Source organism: Hylobates moloch, unplaced genomic scaffold (genome assembly GCF_009828535.3).
Source record: "Hylobates moloch isolate HMO894 unplaced genomic scaffold, HMol_V3 SCAFFOLD_8, whole genome shotgun sequence".
NCBI classification, from domain to species: domain Eukaryota; kingdom Metazoa; phylum Chordata; class Mammalia; order Primates; family Hylobatidae; genus Hylobates; species Hylobates moloch.
The window spans coordinates 79,523,141-79,543,072 of NW_026652283.1; the positions used below are offsets into that span (position 1 = coordinate 79,523,141).

General features: G+C 56.0%; 1 protein-coding gene and 1 long non-coding RNA gene across 5 annotated transcripts in view; one reads left to right on the forward strand and one right to left on the reverse strand.

The window, feature by feature from the left end:
* The window catches only part of LOC131383999 (uncharacterized), a 16,571-nt gene extending 13,078 nt beyond the window's left edge, over nt 1–3,493 (reverse strand). The window contains exons 1-2 of the long non-coding RNA XR_009214442.1: nt 3,432–3,493; nt 2,103–2,347 (exon numbers count right to left, since the gene is read on the reverse strand). This is a non-coding gene — a long non-coding RNA (uncharacterized LOC131383999). The remainder of the gene's footprint in view (nt 1–2,102; nt 2,348–3,431) is intronic.
* CAMKV (CaM kinase like vesicle associated) overlaps nt 1–18,532 on the forward strand; it is a 19,253-nt gene extending 721 nt beyond the window's left edge. For 2 of the 4 annotated variants that reach the window (XM_058442255.1, XM_058442254.1), the window contains exons 2-12: nt 346–3,066; nt 14,115–14,223; nt 14,341–14,472; nt 14,652–14,726; nt 14,940–15,078; nt 15,217–15,337; nt 15,499–15,574; nt 15,665–15,801; nt 15,968–16,046; nt 16,259–16,346; nt 16,636–18,532. In XM_058442255.1, the coding sequence (XP_058298238.1) occupies nt 14,129–14,223; nt 14,341–14,472; nt 14,652–14,726; nt 14,940–15,078; nt 15,217–15,337; nt 15,499–15,574; nt 15,665–15,801; nt 15,968–16,046; nt 16,259–16,346; nt 16,636–17,199 (1,506 nt within the window). In that variant the 5' untranslated portion in view covers nt 346–3,066; nt 14,115–14,128 and the 3' untranslated portion in view covers nt 17,200–18,532. Of the gene's footprint in view, nt 1–345; nt 3,067–6,598; nt 6,782–14,114; nt 14,224–14,340; nt 14,473–14,651; nt 14,727–14,939; nt 15,079–15,216; nt 15,338–15,498; nt 15,575–15,664; nt 15,802–15,967; nt 16,047–16,258; nt 16,347–16,635 lie in introns of those variants that run through there. The other 2 variants (XM_032161540.2, XM_032161537.2) reach the window with 2 other exon arrangements.
* Nucleotides 18,533–19,932: the final 1,400 nt, after the last annotated feature.

The following is a 19,932-nucleotide window of genomic DNA, read 5'->3' on the forward strand; positions in this document are numbered from 1 at the left end:
TCTTTCTTTTTTTTTTTTTTTTTGAGATGGAGTTTTGCTCTTGTTGCCCAGGTTGGAGTACAATGGCGTGATCTCAGCTCACTGCAACCTCCGCCTCCCGGGTTCAAGCGATTCTCCTGCCTCAGCCTCCCAAGTAGCTGGGATTACAGGTGCCCGCTATCACACCCAACTACTTTTTGTATTTTTAGTAGAGACTGGGTTTCTCCACGTTGGTCAGGCTGGTCTCGAATTCCCAACTTCAGGTGATCCACTTGCCTTGGCCTCCCGAAGTGTTGGGATTATAGGCGTGAGCCACCGTGCCCAGCCTTACACCTTCTTTTCTGTCACTGACTCCTCCAATTCCAGCTTGGGCTACGACTCCAGCTCTGGATGTTACCCCAACCCCCACTGCAGTTGAAACTGACACCCATACCATTGATCACCCGACTGACACCACTGCAGTCACCAAGGGCCCATCTCAAGACCTCCTTCTCAGGAAGTGTGGCAATCAGTGGTCAACTGTCTTGGAGTCTTCCAAAATAGTCACATCTTGCCAGGACAAAGTGAATCTCCACTCTAAAGAGGAGCCTCCCATCCCAATGCCTACTCTAGAAGAGCGCCCAGACCATGCCCAGGAGGACGAGGTTACCAGAAGGAAGGTGCCAACTGAGGAGGCTGAGAACCCTGTGAAGAAACTTCCAGTCTCTACCTCCAGGCCAAGCAGCCCAGAGCCCCCAGTTATCTCCAAGTCCCAGAGGAGTAGCCAGGAGATCTGTAGCTCTCAGCCACAAAAGCAGCTCCCCAATGTCTGTGACAATAGCAGCTCTAATGTGCCACTGTCTGCCTACCAAGTAACCTGCCACAAGCAGTCCCCATTCGAGTCTCCCAAGGAAGCCATGCAGATCCCCCTCTCCAGTGCCCCAACCTGCCAGCTTCGGGAAGCTGTGGAAGACCGTGTGCTGGTGTTTGATATGGCCACAGGCAGCACCAGGATGGGGCTGCTGTGCCATGACCCTGTGGGCTCATGGGCAGTGCTTGTGGGCCTCATGCCCAGCCACCCATCCATCTATGTCCCTGAAAATATGCTGTCCACCCAGCTGTTGGCCAAACCCATCCTGTCTCCTGACAGCAATCACTCCAGCTTTTGGTCTATCACACCCATGCTGTCCAGCCCAGTGCCCTGCAGCCTCTCATCTGGCAGCTACCGAGAGGTAGCCCTGAATCCCAAGGAGGCCAGGCTCAATCTGGAGTCATGGGACTCCCCTGGTACTGAGACACCCATCAGGGTTGGGATGCTCACTGGGCCTGTTCCACTGGGGATGCCCCTCCAATTTGATGAGAGGATACTGACCCATGTCCCTAATACAGCTGGTCCAAGGCTGATGGTGAAAAAAATGAACCTAGTCATACCATCTGGATGCTAGACCCTTCCATGGCACCCTCTAGGATGCCAGATGCCTCCATAGTCCAGCCCAAGAAACTGCAGTGGATGAAATCAGCGCCTGCTGTACCGGCCAATACCCAGGAAACGCCCAGATCCCTCCTCCAGGAAGACATAGGCAGCCACGAAGAGGACATTCCTGCTCACCCTGATAACTCTCAGGCCAGAGATGCTGGACAGGCTCTCCTCACTGGGCAGATCCTCCTTGCTGGACAGCCGCCCCTACCTGAGCACCCCCTTACTGATCAACCCCCTCTCACTGGGCAGACACCCCTTGCTAGGAATCCCTCTTTATCTAAAGAACCCCCCATCACCAAAGAGCCCACTTTCAAGATGGTCCCCCAACCCTGGAGAACCTGGCCAGGTCTCCACCCAGGAAGATGAGCCCTTAGGCCTGCCTACTCATGTAGGGATATTTCAGGTGCCCCTGACCCCTGAGGAGACCTGTATCTATATGAGTAGAGACAAGGTTGGCATCAGTAATACTCAGCACTCCATCATGCATCAGCAGCAACCTGGAAACTCCCCTAGGACCCAGGAGGAGCAGCTTCCCTTGATCACATTTACCACACCTGGCACTGGACGCAAGGTCTTGCCCATGGCCATGGTGGCCACTGAGCCCCAGAGTGCCCCATTGAAGCTGACAGCTGAGGATCTTACATGCTTATCAGTGGTTGCACACCTTGGACTGCCCCGCAGGGCCTGCTATGAACTGGTGTCCACCATGGATGCTCTGCCAGTTCGGTCGCCAGTGCTCTGCTGCCACTCACTGGGACCCTTCCAGGACATGGCGGCCGTGGTGATTGATACAGGCACAGGATTCACCAAATGTGGACTGGGCTGGAGAGGACCATGTCCTCAGTGTCATACCCTCACGAGTTCAGCTGCTGCAGCACCCAGCCCAGGGCCAGCCACGGTATGCAGTGCCTGAAAACCAAGAGGGATCCTATTCAGTGCTGAACCGAGGTGTGGTCTATGACTGGGATGCACTAGAGGTGCTATGGCAGCACCTGTTCTATTGCAGGCTGGGTGTGCAGCCCGAGAAGTTGGCTGTGCCCGTAGCCGACTCGCCCATCTTACCACGCACCAACCGAGAAAAGGTGGCTGAAATACTCTTTGAGCATTTCCATGTCCCAGCCATGCAGACAGTGCATCAGGCCCTGCTGGCACTCTATGCTTATGCACGTACCACTGGGCTGGTGCTGGGCAGTGGCCATGGCACTTCCTAGGTGGCACCCATCCTCACTGGGGATCTGGCCCCACTTGATACCTACTGGCTGGATGTGGCTGGTGCTGACCTTACTGACTACTTGGCCCAGCTGCTGCAGAGAAGTGGCCACTCACTGCCCCAGGCAGGACTGATCAACCAGATGAAAGAGGCCTGCTGCTGCGTGGCCATGGATGTGGCAGCTGAGATGGCCCAAACCCAGGCGCAGGCCCAGGTGGACTTTGTGCTTCCAGACAAGCAGGTTATCACGCTGGGGCCTGAGCCCTTCTGCTGCCCCGAGGCCCTCTTCCAACCCAATCTGATAGGTCTCAACCAGCCGGGCCTTCCACAGCTGGCCCTCCTAAGCATCAGCCAGTTGGAGGCCAAGCAGCAGGAGCAGCTACTGGCCAATGTGGTACTGGACGGTGGCGGCCCCCCCGTGAGTGGCTTCCCCGAACGCCTGAGAGAGGAGCTGGGCCCTGGTGCCGCTGTGCTGGGGTCTCCCCACCGTGCAGTTGCTGCCTGGCTTGGGGGCCCCATCATGGCATCCCGGAGTTCTTTCCGGAGCCTGTGGCTCAGCCGCTGGGAGTATGAGGAAGAGGGCCCATGGGCTATCTATAAGTACCAGCTGTGAGCACATAGAAGTTCTGGTTCTGCTTTCTTTAAGCACTGTGGCATGTTTCAGCCACAGGGTAGTGTGGGAAAAGCAGGAGTCCAGGCATGGGGTCATGGATGGGGTCCCTGGCTCTCCCAAGGCATGCCCTGCCTCTGCACTCTGGAACTCCATGGGCCCTGGCAACCTACCCTTTGTAGACAGCCCCGGTGCCCCTTGACTGGCATTGGCTCTGATCTGGCCTGACCTTTACTGCACCCCAAGGGCAACCACAGAGAGTGGCTGCTGTGGGTTTTGCCCCGTTGCCCTGACGACAAGTGCAATTACCCTTGATTGCCAGCTTGTTGCCATGGCAATTTCAAACATAATGTAATAACCCACACAGCCTGGAATGAGTCACAAGGTGGGGGGCGGGGGGCAGCCCCCTCCCCTGGCTCCAGAGGAAAAGACTGCTTGCCCTTCCCCATTGTGGGCCCTCTTCTGGGGGCTGAAGCCAAGCAACATGCACAACAGTCAGGCAGTTTCAAAGATGGCTGGGGGCCTGGGGTGGGAGGGTTCTGTCAGAGTTCGGGCTTCTTGGGGAGCTGCACTGGTAATCTAGGTACCTCCTAGAGTCCGAACCTTTGCTGGAGCTCTATGCTGGGTTAGCAGGGGCTTCTATCAGCCAGCCAGCATCTAAGGGCATAAGAGTGCCGGCCTTTGGCACCCTAGGGCAGGGAGTTGGGGGCGCATATAAGTCCTGGATCCTGGGTAGGAGGCCCAACCTGAGCTGGGGGATGAAGCTCTGTGGATACTAAGGCTCGCACCTTATTCTGCCCCTCTGACTTTCTAGCTTTGGTGGGAGCCAGAACTATGAACTTGGGCCCTCTTCTCCTCCTCAGCCTCCCAACCTGGCAGCCCCTGTCTTCAGGATACAGGCCTCCTTAGGAGGGTCCTCATAAAGGCTACTAGGCAATGCCAATCTCGATCGCCTCTGCTCTTGTTCCAAAGTCTGGTCTGTGCTAAAGGGCCTCCTGCCATCCCTCTGGCCAGTGGAGTGGTGAGAAATCGTGTCCCCTGACCCCATCTGGCTTTGAATAGTGGAAGTAAGAACAAAGCTCAGCATTGGTCCAGTCCCTGCCCTGGAAGAGCTAAGAGGATGGCATTCAGCTGATGTTACTATCTCCTGCTTGAAAGGCAGCTGGAGGTTGAAGCCAAAACATTGAAGCCAGTCCTACCCTGCCTGTGCCTTCCTGTCTAGGGGCTGAGGGATAAGCCATGGCTCAATCCTAGCCCTGGATTCTTGTCTTCAGATTGCCCTCCACAAACGGCAAAGACTTGTCTATCTTCACGTACACCAGAGATCAAGGGGCTGCTCTGGTGGGGAGCCTGAAAACAGCCAATGGTGTAGGGTCAGCACAGACCCTGCCCACCCCTGGACATAGTCCAGCCCCCTTCCCATGTCTGGCTCTCAAAGCCTGATTCAGCCTCCACAATCCTGAGACTTGTGTCAGGCAGGAAGGGGACTGATAACTCCAGGGACCAGCTACAGCGTCCACACACACGTGCCAGCAAGCATGCCTGGGTGCACAAAGAATGCAGACACACGTGCCCCTGGGCACCATTGCATACACTGTGCTGTTGCATCTCCCTCGGCAAAAGAGAACATACACACACGTACACGTGTGCACACACACCCTGCCACGTGCTCTCACCCACATGCACAGAGCGTGCTTAGGACCAAGAAGAGGTGGAGTAGTGCCAGCAGCAGGCAGGGCGCTAAGGAGCCACCCCTTCCCCTGCCTAAAAATCCCCATTCCAGCTTCTCCTTGACCCCCATGCCTGGATAGCCATGACCCTCAGGAAAGACAGAAAACGTGTGTGTGGGATGTGTGGGGTCAGCAAGCCACAGCTTGGCTACACCATAAAACTCAGAGACCCATTGTTTCAAGAATAGTGGGCAGATGGCAGGAAGGACTCAGTGCCAGGCCATTCATTCATTCTGCAGACATCAGCCGAGCATACTGAGATGAGAAACGGGTTCTGCCTTGCAGATACCCAGCCTGCCAGGAGATTCCTACCCAGTGGTGGGGTGGGTCCCATAACCCGAGACCACTCAGAGCCCAGGGACCCCAGAAGTGGTACCAGCCTGGCCTAGTGGAGGTAACCCCAAGCCAGGGAGGAATGTGAAGGGCTCAGTACCCCCTCTGGAGGAAAATTTTGAGGAACCTTGTTTGAGGCGGTCATTTCCTAAACTAGCCTTCCAGTCTGAGCCCCAGCCCCAGCTTCTGGACTTGGACAGTCCCTCCTGTCATCAGCCATGGGTGGCCATGCAGGGGAGTCTCAATATGGCTGAGGGTTTGGGGATGACCCCAACTCCCTCTCCCACAGCAGGGTCAGGAGGCTCACTGGGAGGAGTGAGGTGGGATAAAGCCCAGCTCCAGACACTGAGAGGCCTGAGTCTGGCTTTTGGATACTGGCCTTAGGATGGTCCTCAGGTCTTGTGAGGGGTGTGGGTCAGGCTTTGGGTGGGTGAGCCTCACTGAGAAGGGACAGAGAAATGGCCGAGGACTTCCTTCAAAGCTTCCTCCTGGTGGTTCTGAGCCTCCTCCCTCTGATTAGCACCCAGGCCAGGTGGGATACCTTGGTGCCACAGTTCTCCTGTGTCCCCATATCCCAGGCCAGGCCACTAGAATGATGCAACTCATGAAGTGTTTGAGAGTTATTAGACTGAAAAGAAAGCAGAGGCCACACCATGTCACAGGTGACTTTTATAGTTTGGGAAGTTTGGTGCCACACAGGAGCGGGCTGACTGTGCCTGCCACCCTTGCTGGGACTTATGGTTGGGAAAGACTCTGGCCTTGCAGGAGTTGGGGATGGGGAGGGATAGGAGACTTTGCTACCAGAGTCTAGGGCCCTCACTGTTTTCACACTGACTACCTGCAAACACACACCTCTGTGTGTTTACTGCTCCTAACTAGGGGATGCCAGTCTGTAGGGGAGCCTGCCCTAGCCCGACTGCCCATCTGGTTTTTCTAAGTTGGTCCTGCCTTTGGGTCGGGTTCGGGGAGCTGGCCAAAGCCCCAGTTCCCTAGAGACTAATGACTGGCAAGCGATCCTATGCAGCTCCACGACTCAGGCTTACCCCCAACTTTCCACTCCCCACCCCTTACATTGGGCATAGGAGGCCTCCTCCGGCCCCAGGCTGAGGGCCTAAGGGAGCCGATGAGAACCTTGGCCAGGGCTAAGCAGGGCAGTGCTCACCAGCACCGCTGCCATCCCGCGCGCGCCTGCTCTCCAGTGGGATTCTGCCCTTAAGGCTCCGCCAGGGTCGGGGCGGGGCCGGTTGGGAGGCCCCGCCCCCAGCCCGCCCCCGGCCCGGGGTGCGAATCCGGTGCCGGCAAGCGGCTGGCGATGCTGGAGGTTCGCTAGCCGAAGCGGCTGCATCTGGCGCCGCGTCTGCCCCGCGTGCTCGGAGCGGATTCTGCCCGCCGTCCCCGGAGCCCTCGGCGCCCCGCTGAGCCCGCGATCACTTCCTCCCTGTGACCAACCGGCGCTGCAGGTGCGGGGCGGGCCGGGCTGGGGGCGCTTCCCGAACGCAGGTTGTGGGGCCTTGGGGGATTGTTTCCCTGGCTCGAGGTTCGGGATGCAGAGTGTGCGGGGGCGCAGCGAGGGCTCGAGGTCCTGGCGGGGTCAGAGCGCGCGGGCTTTGCAGATTTGGGGGACGGAGTGCGGGGTCGGGCTAAAGTTCCCCACTACCTCGGACGGCTTGGGGGTTCTGGGGGGAAGCTTCTGCGGCTCGGAATTATGAAAAGATTAACCCTCGAAGATTCGTGGTCCCCCGTGAGGATAGGGGCCGAGAGCTGAGCCGTCCCTCCCCGTTCCCAGAGCCGCCTCCAGCCCCTCCCAACTGTCCCCGGGCCCCTTCCCTCCCGCTTAGCAGTCACTAATTTCCATGACAACGGAGAGTTCTTTATGGGCGACAACCCGGAGGGGGCTGGGCGGGGCTGCCGCGGGGTGGGGGAGGAAGCTCCAAGCCCCTGGGGACCAGCAGCCCCCCAGCCAAAATTCAGCTTCCAAGCCTTCACTTGGGGGCCAGCCGGGGGTCCAGTGCATGGACCCACGTGCACGGTGGGGGTGGGGGCGCACATGTTCCTGCTGGGAGGTGCGGGGCTTGGTGCTCACACGTGTGCTTTCCGCATGTGTGTTGCTGTGCCAGCGGGGGCGAGCCAGCAGCACTTGAGAAAGGGGTCAGGGTGGCACCACGGTGGGGAGCAGGGCCCCTGGCTGGAGGTGGCTGGGATAGTGACAGCGTGAGCTTCTGCCTTCCCCAGCTTGTACTGTCTGGCAGAGACCCTGGGCTCTTGAGCCCCAGCCCCCTCCCCGCATAGCTCTGCCAAATTGCTTTTGTCCGCACCTCCCAGGCAGAGCCTGCTCCACCAGGTTCCTTCCTAAGGATCAGGGCCCTCTGTCCCACACTAAAAGCTCAGAGTCTGCAGTAGTCCAGTCCCTGTGCTGTACTCCCCTTACCCCCAAGTCCAGGCTTTGAGCCCCCAGAACTACCTTCAGAGACCTGGTGCCCTCCCCCACCCTCAGAGTTGATTCCTGGCAGCTCCAGCGACTTCTGAGCCTCAGTTTCCTCAACTGGGGAACTGGTGTCTCCACTCAGAGTCAGGTTGGTTTCCAGGGTGGGGCAAGGGTCTCCCTTTTCTAATATTTGGTGTGGACCCTTCAGGTGCCCTCCTAGGCTGGCTGTTCACATATCTCTGATGGCCCTACTCTCCAGCCCCATGCCCTGGCCACCACTCACAGGCAGGCAAGCAGTCCTCTGCCCTGGGAGAAGGCCAGATTCCATGGTTTCCATTTGGGGAAACTGAGGCATGGGGTGGGGAAGGGCTGTGCAGTTATCCTGTTTCTGGGTTGCTTGTGGTGCCGTTTCTGGCACTCATGGCAGAATCTGCTGTTGGGGGTTGGTGAGAGGGGATTAAGCAGAGCTGTAAGAGGGGCTCTGGGGACCCAAAGCCTGGAAAGGATAGCAGATGGGGGAGGGGTTGGCTGGGAGGGTCTAAGTACAGCTGGGCCAACTGAGAAGAGGGACTATAAAGGGAAGCAGCCAGGCATCCGAGCCTCATTTCCATCCCCCTATGCATCTGCCTTCAACATGTTGGACCAGCTTTACCTAAGCTGCCGTGATGGCAGAGAGACGGGCTGGGAACTGTCCTGACTGGGGGGCTGCAGCAGCTGGCCTCTTCCCCACCAACATGCTCCAAGGAGCTGGCCTCCTTTTGGCTGTGCCTCCTACGCCAAGTTCAGTGTATGTTTGGGGGATACAGGAGGGTGCAGTTTCGAAGGTCCTGGTACCATGGATAGCTCCTGGCCCAGGGATTTAGAGCACACCGCCATGGAGGCCTTAGGGCTCTGCTGGGCACCCATCCGCCCCCTTCAGAACTCCTGTCCACCTCCCCTTTCCTGCCCTTTGTGCCTGTGTCCCTTTTACTTTGTCATCTCCTTGCTCCTCTTCCATCACAGGTTCTGTCTTTGTCTGTGTCTCTGCCCCATTCTCTTTTTTCTAAATTCTCTCCATCTCCCCACCTCCCCTTTCTTGATGGGGACCTGGGTCACAGAACCTTGAAGAAGGAGCCAGGCTAAAGTCTCAGGAAATTCTTGAAGAAGGGACCTGACCAACACATCTCCCCTCCCCCTCCCCTTGTTTTAAAACTTCCATCACCATAGCAACCCTTTACTCTAGTGCCTTCCTCTGCATTTCCCCTCCTCCACCCACAGGGAAGCAGAGCCTCCAGTGGATTCTCCTTCAGGGGTTCAGAGATTTGGACCCCAAGTGCTTGGGAGGAGACAGCTGGCCTTTGGCTCTGCCTGCATGTTGAGAGCTAAACTGTCGGGATGTAGCACTGGACTGCATGCCCACCCCCAAGACTGGAGAGACCTCCCCACAATACTCCCTCATTAGATGGGCAAAATTCAGCTGTAGGAACTTCTACCATGATTTAGCTGGAGCCTGAGGCTCAGTCAGGGCAGCACCTTGACCGGTCCCCTGAAGCAACTGGATGGTGGTCTAGAAGCTTGGCCCTTGTTCCTAACAGACCTTGAGTGAGGTCTTCAGCTCCCCTGGTTCTGTGGGTGACACCTCAGCTGTGAGTTAAGCAGGGCTTGGGCTTCAGCATGTTCATTGCAGCAGGAAACCCAGCCCCAGCCCTTGAGAGAGTAGAGCAGCAGAGAGGAGGGGGTGCCTGCAGGCTGGTGTTCACAGCTGCCACTAAATTAGGAGGTGTTGCCTACAGTTGTTGGGAGGCAGCTGGAGGCCTCTTGGGCCCCTCCTGGCCTCCCTAGATTTACTGCAAGCTCTGGAGCCCCACGTGGCAGGGAACCAAGGTAGCAGGAAACTCTGTTTATGTCTATGAAAGGTAGGGCCTGAACCAGGATGATCTCAGCGGAAGAGGGGACAGGACTCCAATGTGGGGCCTCTGGACCTCTTGGCCTTTGTCCCGTTTGGGCTTTCCCTGGGCCAGACTTGCCTAAAGATGCAGTAGAGTCCCTGGGGGACCATTTATCACCAGGGCACCAACAGAGCACCCCTCAGGATTGCTGGAGGCTCAATTCCCTGAGCCCAGTGGTCAGGCCCTGGGAGCAGGCCGTAACTGGGGAGTGCTTGGCTCTCAGGCTCCATGAGAGCCAGCTGGAGGGCAATGGCGGCACCAGGGCCTGCACTCCCCACAAGCTCCCTTTGGGCAGCCCGTAGTGCATACTGTTCAGTTCCTCTGCAGAGAGTGGATGGAGCCATGTCTCCAGGGAAACAGCTGTTGTGGAGCTCCCGTGCCCTTCCATGGCCTAAATGTACCTGAGGAAGAGCTCAGATCCTGTGTTGCTGAGAGGAGAGCTCTCCATCGTTGGGTGTTGGGTCTGGGCCATGGGGGTGAGAAATACAAACCCCCTCCACTTGGCCTCCTCTCTTTCTGAGAGCTGTCCCTTGGCTGCTCCTCCCAGGTCTCCTTTGTTGCAAGCAGGTGCCCAGGGCTTGGTGCACACACCGGAAGCCTCCCAGGGAGCAACAGTGGATAGCAGATGGTGGAGTGGGGGTGGGCGGAGGGAATCAAGGTGCTAATTGAAAGCCAGGCCCCTCTTTCTCCTCTCTTTGCCCTGGGGCCAAGTCTGGGGCCCCAAGCCAGTATAGTTAGACTGGTGAGGAGAAGGAGGAGGAGGAGGAGGAGGAGGAGGAGGAGGAGTGACTGGCTGAAATTTGGGCAGCCACAGTAGGGGGCAGGGGAGACAGATCTGTTCCCATCTCAGCCTTGAGGCTGCAGGACATGGCTCCAGGCTGACATTACAGGGTAGAGGCCTAGTTTTCTGTGCCTTTCATGAGACAGACCCCCATGACCAGCCCTGGACCCCAGTGGGCATGAATGCATATGCAGAGCCGAAAGCTGGGGCCAGGATCAGGGACAGTCATGCACAAAACCTCCCACCCACGCCACACTGGCAGAGCTGGGAGCTGTTGGAGTGGGGTGGGGGGTGGGGCATGGAGGTTGTGGAAGGTGTCTCAGAAAAGGGCCATTTTGAGTCTGGCCTTGGAGCATCAGGATTGTTTTGGACAATGTGTTGCACAAACCACCTTATGATGTCAGAAATCACAATGAAAGAAGAGATTCAGTTCTGCTCTCAGCACCTCGCTCATGTGGCAGCTGCTCCACAGGAAAGCCAAGGTGGGCAGAGCTCTTGCCAGTGCCCACACTTCCTACCATTGAGTGGACACAGTTGAGCTGGCGAGTCACCTGTTGTTGGACATTTAGGTAGTTGCTGAATTTTTTTAAATGTTATAAATAACTCTGCCGTGACAAATAGGAATCTGACGGGAGGCTTTTGGGGGAAGGGCACTCTTGCCAGAGGGAATGGTGTAAGCAAAGCAACAGAGCTGGGGCACAGGTCCCTCCCAGCCTTCTTGGGATACTGCAGGCTAAGGTACCACCCTCCTGCCCAGTACACGGCCCTCAGTCTGAGATGACTGTTGCAGGCCCCCTCCCGCAGATGTCATGGTGTGAAAATGTGTGGCCGGCAATGGTAACTGGTTATGTCTCTGCTCTCAGCTGTGAGGATGGGACTCTGGCCACATGCTTCTCCCCAGTGGAGGAGCGCAGGGTTGTGGCCATGGTGGCAGACATGCAGTCAGTGAAGATCTTCAAAGCCTCTCCTTTGCCTCTGCTGTGCCTCACAAGACGGCTTAAACCCTGCCTGGAATAACGCTGATGAAATGCGTTTGTATTCCCTGAGCCCAAGCAACCCAGATGAAGGAATGATAGAATTTGTTCCCTAATGCTGAAGGCAAATCTGAGGGAGAATTTCCAGGGCTGTGACTCCTGGGAATCACAGCCTGGTGGCTGGCTTCTGCCTGGGAGGAAGCAAGTAGCAGCCAGGGTTGGCCATGGGGCTTGTTTGGGTCCTGGTCTTTGACTTTGGCTGGCAGGGTTCATCTTGCCAAGCTGCCTCCTCTGCCTCCTCCCTTCTGCACTACCTTGAGACTGTGAGTGCCTTCAGGTCAGGGAGCATCTAGGTATCCCCAGGCCCTAGCTCAGGCCCTGCACACAGCAAGTGCTAATTGGCATGGAGGGAAAACATGCACAGTTAGCAGAGGCAGAGCAATTTCAGCGCAGCCTCAGTGCAGAGCTTGCTGTAGCCCCAGTGTCACACTGACAGGGTATTATGGAGGCACACCCTGGCATCAGATCTGTGAAGGTCTAGTCACTAACCCCCCACCCCCACCTTTGAGCATGGGCTATGAGTGCCTTTTCCTTTGGACACTGGAGTCAGCCCACCTAGCACTACAGATGAGGATTGGGCTGTAATTGGCAGGGTTGCAGACCTGTGGGACACCGTGCCCCAGGTGTAAAGAGTGCCTAGTGCTCACTGAGCCAGCTATATCTGCTCTGTTTGGGGGCCTTGCACCTGGACCTGACAGCCCAGGTCCTCTGTGGGCCCCAGTGGGCATGAATGCATATGCAGAGCCGAAAGCTGGGACCAGGATCAGGCTTGTTTTGCCCTTCCTGCCCAGTACACCTGCATACCTCCTGGCAAATCTTTCCCTATTGAGTCCTAATGCTGCCTCCAAAGCTTTACCTTGCCTCTCCACCCAGATTATCCCTCTGAGGAATCACCCAAGCACTAAGCCTGAGTGCAGTATTTACTAAATTCATTGAAGTTATTATAGTAAAATAGTAAAAATTCGCACAGAAAATTAGTAAACAAAAGATATGTCTGCCCTTTTGACATCCAATTCTTTGCCAAGGAGAGAACTCTTATTTCCTTCAGTATTCTTCCAGAAAAGAGTTTGTGAGGGTACATCAGTATGTAAACTTTAAAAAATTTACCCAAGCCAGGTGTGGCGGCTCACGCCTGAAATTCCAGCACTTTGGGAAGCTGAGGCGGGAGGATCACTTGAGCCCAGGAGTTCAAGACAGCCTGGGCAACATAATGAAATACTGTATCTACAAAAAAATTAGCCAGTGTGGTGGTGTGCACCTATGATCCGGTCCTAGCTACTCAGGAGGCTGAGGTGGGAGGATCGCTTGAGCCCAGGAGGTTGAGGCTGCAGTGAGCTGTGATCATGCCACTGCATTCCAGCCTGGGTGACAGAACAGCCGGGCGTGGTGCGGGTTCCTGTAATCCCAGCTGCGGTGGGAGGATTGTTTGAGTTCAGGAGCTCTGGGCTGTTGTGCGCTATGCCAGTTGGGTGTCTACACTAAGTTTGGCATTAGTATGGTGACTTCTTGGGAGCTAGAGATCATCAGGTTGCCTAAAGGAGGGGTGAAGCAACCAAGGTCAGAAACGAAGCAGGTCAAAACTCCTGTGCTGATCAGTAGTGGGCTTGCGCCCGTGAATAGCCACTGCACTCCAGCCTGGGCAACATAGTGAGACTTGTCTCTAAAAAAAGAAAGAAAGAAAAGAAAAATAGGTCTTCCAGAATCCCCCCATGTGTCCTGATTCAATCATAACCCCTCCTTTTCTCTTAGAAGGCACCATTATCTGACTCTGCTTATTTCCTAGCTTTTCTTTATAGCTCTACTGCTGTGTTTGTATCCCCAGTACGGGTTTGTTCTGCCTGTTTGAACTGCCTATCAATAGACTCATACTATATGTATTCTTTTGTGTCTTTTTGCACTTAACACTGTGTAAGAGTCACCAGGTGGTTGGGTATAGCTGTAGCTCCTTTGTTTCCATTGCTATGTAATATTCCATTGTGTGACTCTATCACAATACATCCTGTTGGTGGTGGTGTTTGGTCTGTTTTCAATTTTTGGTGATTACGTATATGGCTACTATGAGCATTGTATGACTGTCCTGATGCACGAACGTGTGCACTTCTGTAGGCACGTATTTAGGAGTGCAATTACTGGTTCATAGGGTATGTTTGTTTGACTTTAGTGGTTTTACCAAATTGCTTTACAAAGGGGAGGTTGCCCTCTCCTAGCAGTGCTCACGTTCTTCATGTATCCACTAACACTTGTTAGCTCTAGACCTTCAGATATGACTAGCAGGTGGGTGGGTGGTTATAGCCCCCTTCATCTGTAAAATAGCTGAAATTTAAATAAACTGTTTGATAAGTCTTTTTTTTTGAGTGTATAGAATACAAAACTATTCCCTTATATATCAGTTTAATACATTTTTTCATATGTAGGCTGTTGTAGTTCAGGCAGCCAAGCTGAGTAGCTGGACGTCTAGCCAGAAAAGCAGGGGTAGGATCTGAGCCTGCCTATCCTCTAGCCCTTCCTGGTATGGTCTCTGCCCCTAGCTTGGCCTGAGCCAGGTTGGGGTCTCCCAAAAGCAGCCCCTATGTTGTGGGGAAGTGGAGAGTAGTACAGCTAAGCCAGACCACATTGTGCCTACAGGTTAGAGCCTGGCGATGCCGTTTGGGTGTGTGACTCTGGGCGACAAGAAGAACTATAACCAGCCATCGGAGGTGACTGACAGATATGATTTGGGACAGGTCATCAAGACGTGAGTGCTGGGCCTGTCAGGCAGGGCTGGGTGGGCTGGTGGGCAGGGGCTAGGGAAGTGGGAGTGGAGTGCAGCTGATGCTAAGGCCAGGCCTGAGTGGGTGCCTGTCGGCTGCAGTGAGGAGTTCTGTGAAATCTTTCGGGCCAAGGACAAGACGACAGGCAAGCTGCACACCTGCAAGAAGTTCCAGAAGCGGGACGGCCGCAAGGTGCGGAAAGCTGCCAAGAACGAGATAGGCATCCTCAAGATGTGAGTTTGAGGCCTGGGATTGGGGCGGGGTGGGAGGCAGCAGGGAAGGGCTTAGAGGGCAAGTGGCCTCAGGCAGTCCCAGCCTCTGGCCAGTTAGTCTGCTGTGGCCACTGTGGCAACCACAGCCTCTCCCAGGGGTTCATCCAGTCGTAACTACTGGCTCCCCTCCCTGTCGCCAGGGTGAAGCATCCCAACATCTTACAGCTGGTGGATGTGTTTGTGACCCGCAAGGAGTACTTTATCTTCCTGGAGCTGTGAGTGTGGGTCTGGGGACCCAAGATTCCCCAGCACCCAGGGCTTTCACCTGTCCCACCCTCTGCAGCTAAGGAAACCCCCTTTCTGGACCCTTGGCGTCCCAGGTCCCTGTGCCTTGCTCAGCCAGCTGCCTGGCGCAAGCAGCTCACCCAAGTGCTCCTGCCCTACCCCTGATTCTGCCCACGCCAGGCTCAGGGGCTGGTGTCCCTCAGGGCCACGGGGAGGGAGGTGTTTGACTGGATCCTGGACCAGGGCTACTACTCGGAGCGAGACACAAGCAACGTGGTACGGCAGGTCCTGGAGGCCGTGGCCTATTTGCACTCACTCAAGATCGTGCACAGGAATCTCAAGGTGAGGCCAGAGCCAGAGTCAAAGGGCCAGTTGGCAGCTGGGCTGGTGCTGGGGTGGGCAGCACCTCAGGGCCTTGGTCTAGTCTCTAAGGTCCTCATGGTGTCTTCTGCTCACCCACATGCTATTCTCACACCACAGCTGGAGAACCTGGTTTACTACAACCGGCTGAAGAACTCGAAGATTGTCATCAGTGACTTCCATCTGGCTAAGCTAGAAAATGGCCTCATCAAGGAGCCCTGTGGGACCCCCGAGTATCTGGGCAAGCAGGGGGTGGGGCAGGGGCAGGGGGATAATGGGGGGCAGCCTTTAGGGAGCTGCTCTGGGCACGGGGAAAATGTGCTCATCTCAGGAAGCTGGTGTGGATGGTACTGGACCTGGCTAGGCCTGATACTGACCAGCAGATGGGCACTGTGTTTGTAGCCCCAGAGGTGGTAGGCCGGCAGCGGTATGGACGCCCTGTGGACTGCTGGGCCATTGGAGTCATCATGTACATCCTGTGAGTGGACAGATGGACAAGCAGGCTTGCAGTCAGATGGGGTGGGGGCATGTGTCTGTGGCCTTTCTGTGTGACCTTTCCCCCATGCAGTCTTTCAGGCAACCCACCTTTCTATGAGGAGGTGGAAGAAGATGATTATGAGAACCATGACAAGAATCTCTTCCGCAAGATCCTGGCTGGTGACTATGAGTTTGACTCTCCATATTGGGATGATATTTCACAGGCAGGTGAGGAGGTGCCTGCCCAGCACTTGGTAGAACGCAAGGGAGTGGGGAGGGTGTCCTGCTCTCAGCTTCCTCTGTGGTATTCTGCTTCTGTCCCCCAGCCCATTTATCACCTCTAGACATTGAGATGGGGTGCCCATGACTATCCCCTCCTTGGTTTTGTCCACAGCCAAAGACCTGGTCACAAGGCTGATGGAGGTGGAGCAAGACCAGCGGATCACTGCAGAAGAGGCCATCTCCCATGAGTGGTGAGCAGGGTCCAGGGGAGGGTGGGAGAGGCCAGGGTCCCCCTCACACGTAGCAGCCCCATCTTTGAGGCCTAGAAGGGGTGCAGGCACCTAGAGCTCAGGCCAGCCCAGAGCTTCTGCCTGGTAGTCCCTGGATGCCACATAGAAGGGCTGGGCAGAGTCTCCACAAAGGCTCATTCTCTCAGATCCAGACACACTTGCACCCTTTCCAGGATTTCTGGCAATGCTGCTTCTGATAAGAACATCAAGGATGGTGTCTGTGCCCAGATTGAAAAGAACTTTGCCAGGGCCAAGTGGAAGGTAAGGCTTGGATAACTCCCTTCTTGGCTCTATCCCAAGTATTCCTTCTGGCACTCAGTTTCTTGCCTGCATCACACCCCTGCAGCCACACACAAGCTTTTCTCAGGCCATCAGGTGTGGGTGTAGCCACTGTGATTACCCTAAGTAGGAGTGCTGAGCAGCTGAGTACTTGGCCCTGGGGTGGATGGAGGTGGCCGGGGGTACTATGGAAGGAGTTTGGTTTGGTCACTGCCAAGCAATGGATCCAGCAAGCCTCACCCTTAGCCTTTCTCCACTGTGCTCCTTTCAGAAGGCTGTCCGAGTGACCACCCTCATGAAACGGCTCCGGGCACCAGAGCAGTCCAGCACGGCTGCAGCCCAGTTGGCCTCAGCCACAGACACTGCCACCCCCGGGGCTGCAGGTGGGGCCACAGCTGCAGCTGCGAGTGGAGCTACCTCAGCCCCTGAGGGTGATGCTGCTCGTGCTGCAAAGAGTGATAATGTGGCCCCCGCAGACCGTAGTGCCACCCCAGCCACAGATGGAAGTGCCACCCCAGCCACTGATGGCAGTGTCACCCCAGCCACCGATGGAAGCATCACTCCAGCCACTGATGGGAGTGTCACCCCAGCCACTGACAGGAGTGCTACTCCAGCCACTGATGGGAGAGCCACACCAGCCACAGAAGAGAGCACTGTGCCCACCACCCAAAGCAGTGCCACACTGGCCACCAAGGCCGCTGCCACCCCTGAGCCGGCTATGGCCCAGCCGGACAGCACAGCCCCAGAGGGCACCACAGGCCAGGCTCCACCCTCTAGTAAAGGGGAAGAGGCTGCTGGTTATGCCCAGGAGTCTCAAAGGGAGGAGGCCAGCTGAGTAGGCAGCCTGGTGAGGGGGGGCGGGGGATGGGCAGGAGGGTGGGAGAGTGGATGAGGGGCTTCTCACTGTACATAGAGTCACTGGCATGATGCCCTCGCTCCCCCATGCCCCCGCATCCCAGTGGGGCATACCTAGGGGTCACGGGAGAGCAGTCTCGTCTCCTGTGTGTATGTGTGTGAGTGGTGGGCAGGCCAGTGGCAGGGCCGGCCCCAGCCCCTGCATGGATTCTTTGTGGCTTTTCTGTCTTTTGCTAGCTTCACCAGTTTCTGTTCCTTGTGGGATGCTGCTCTAGGGATACTCAGGGGGCTCCTGCTCTCCTTCCCCTTCCCTTCTTGCCTCACCATTCCCCTAGGCAGGCCCTGCAGGTCCCACACTCTCCCAGGCCCTAAACTTGGGTGGCCTTGCCCTGAGAGCTGGTCCTCCAGCGAGGCCCTGTCAGTGGTCTTAGGCTCCTGCACATGAAGGTGTGTGCCTGTGGTGTGTGGGTTGCTCTAGGAGCAGATACAGGCTGGTATAGAGAATGCAGAAAGGTAGGGCAGTATGTTTAAGTCCAGACTGGGCACATGGCTAGGGACACTGCTCACTAGCTGTGGGGGTCCTCAGGAGTGGAGAGAATGAGTAGGAGGGCAGAAGCTTCCACTTTTGTCCCTCCTAAGACCCTGTTATTTGTGTTATTTCCTGCCCTTCCGAGTCCTGCAGTGGGCTGCCTTGTACCCTGAGCCTCATGAGCCTCTAAGGGAAAGGAGGAACAATTAGGACGTGGCAATGAGACCTGGCAGGGCAGAGTACAGGCCCAGCACCCAGTGTCCCAGCCTTACTGGGTCCTTACCCTGGGCCAGACAGGGAGGGCTGATATCTCCTTGCTCTTCCTAGATGCCCACCCCCTACAATCTCAGTCCACAAGTCCTCTCCACCCTAGGGGGCTTGCTGCATGGCAATAACCCATAATCTGATTTGGGAGTTTGCCCTTTACAGGGGCAGATTTTCTGCTCAGTTCAACAACGAAATGAAGAGGAACTCCCTCTATTTCTACAGCTCACTTCTATCAGAGGCCCAGGTGCCTCAGAGCCACATTGAGTTGCTTTTTCTGGGATGAGGAAGTAGAGTTAAACTCCCCAGTTTCCTGAGGGAGGCTCCTGACAGGTGCCCTTTGTCAGACCCTACCACAGCCTGGACAGGCAGCCACACTGGTCCTCGCCCTTGCTCGGCACTCCGTGGTGGTCCTGTCCTTCTCCCTGCATGCCTGTGGGTCTGCTCTGGTGTGTGAAGGTCGGTGGGTTAACTGTGTGCCTGCTGAACCTGGCAAATAAACATCACCCTGCAAAGCCTCTGGCCACCCTCTCGCCTTTGCTTCCTCTGTCCTACTGGGGAGGAGCCCCTGGAAGGCAGTGGGGAGGGGAGAGGCTGGGAGCAGGTTCACAAGTAGTGGCTGGGAGTAGTAGTGAACAGTGCCCTGTGGATTTCTTGGGCTGAGAGTGAAGATCATCCTCACCACAGTGTATTCCTCAAAGGTGGTGGTGGTGGGGGGGTCCTCTGGACTCTAGAAATCCATGTGAGTAGTGGGTCTTGGGCTGCATTTGGACCAAGGAATACTCCCTGGGCTGAGAGCTCAAGTAAGGGCTGCTGTTTTTGACTCCTGTTGACCAAGGAGCCTTACTCTCGATTTAGGCATAGAGCTGGAATCTACCTGGGCCAGCCACCACAAGGACAGACCCTGTTTATAGCCAAAGGTAGCTTCCCTGAGCTGGGGAGAGGGTGTAGGGTGAGCAATGCACAAAGATTCTATGCTGCTCTGTGTTGATTCCTTCTTTCTGTGAACACCTGTGCTTTCCACCTATGCCCCAAATGAAATCTCACTCTGGGTCTATTTCAGCTGGAGCAGATCAGCTTTATATTATGGGGCTATGCACAGGGTTTCTTCTGGGTAGAGGGAGTAACATTGCCACAGATACTAAGCCTAAAAACCCAAAAGTTGACTTACTCCAGCCCAGGTGGGCCTGGGTGAACTCACCAGGGATGCTGCTCTCTGGGAGGACCTCAAAGATAACCTCTGATGTGGGAATAATAAAAAGGATTTGTTAGTCTCTAGTCTTTGAAGCATCTGGGCCTCCAAAATTCCAACCCTACTACAGTCCCAAGCATAACTGATCCTCCTGAGAGCTAAGAGCTAAAGTCAGGGTACTGGCCCTAGTGTCTCCAAATTCAAGTATAGTCATATCTTACTTGGATGAAGCCAAGGTTGGCCTGGGGTGACCTGAGGGACTGGGGCCTATGTGTCCATCTTTCCAGAATCGCCAGGAACTGAGGACTGAGAGGGTAGAGTATTTTGGTCTATGGGAACTATGGACCATAGCGCATGGTCCAGCACTGTCCAGAGCCCAAGGGACCCATCGGGACCATTGTTCTATTCCCTTGCGGCTGCGGTTTTCTCTGCCTTGGCCCAGTCTGCTTCGCGCCGGCTCTGGCGTGGGACCACAATGCACTGCCTTGCCCTAGAAAAGGGTCCAGCTGGCAGCCTCGCTGCTCCCCGCCTTGATATAACGCTGCGCTCTCAAGCGGCGGGTCGAGTCCTCCCAGATGACGCCTGAGAGCGACGGCGCTCCGCCCAGGAGTCTCTACGGCCTCGGGGCCGCTAAGCCTCGCCCCTAGTTCCGCCCACCCGAAGATTTGCCCAATCCAGACGAAGTATTCACGCTCCGCCTAAAGTTTTGTGTTGTCACTTCCGGCACG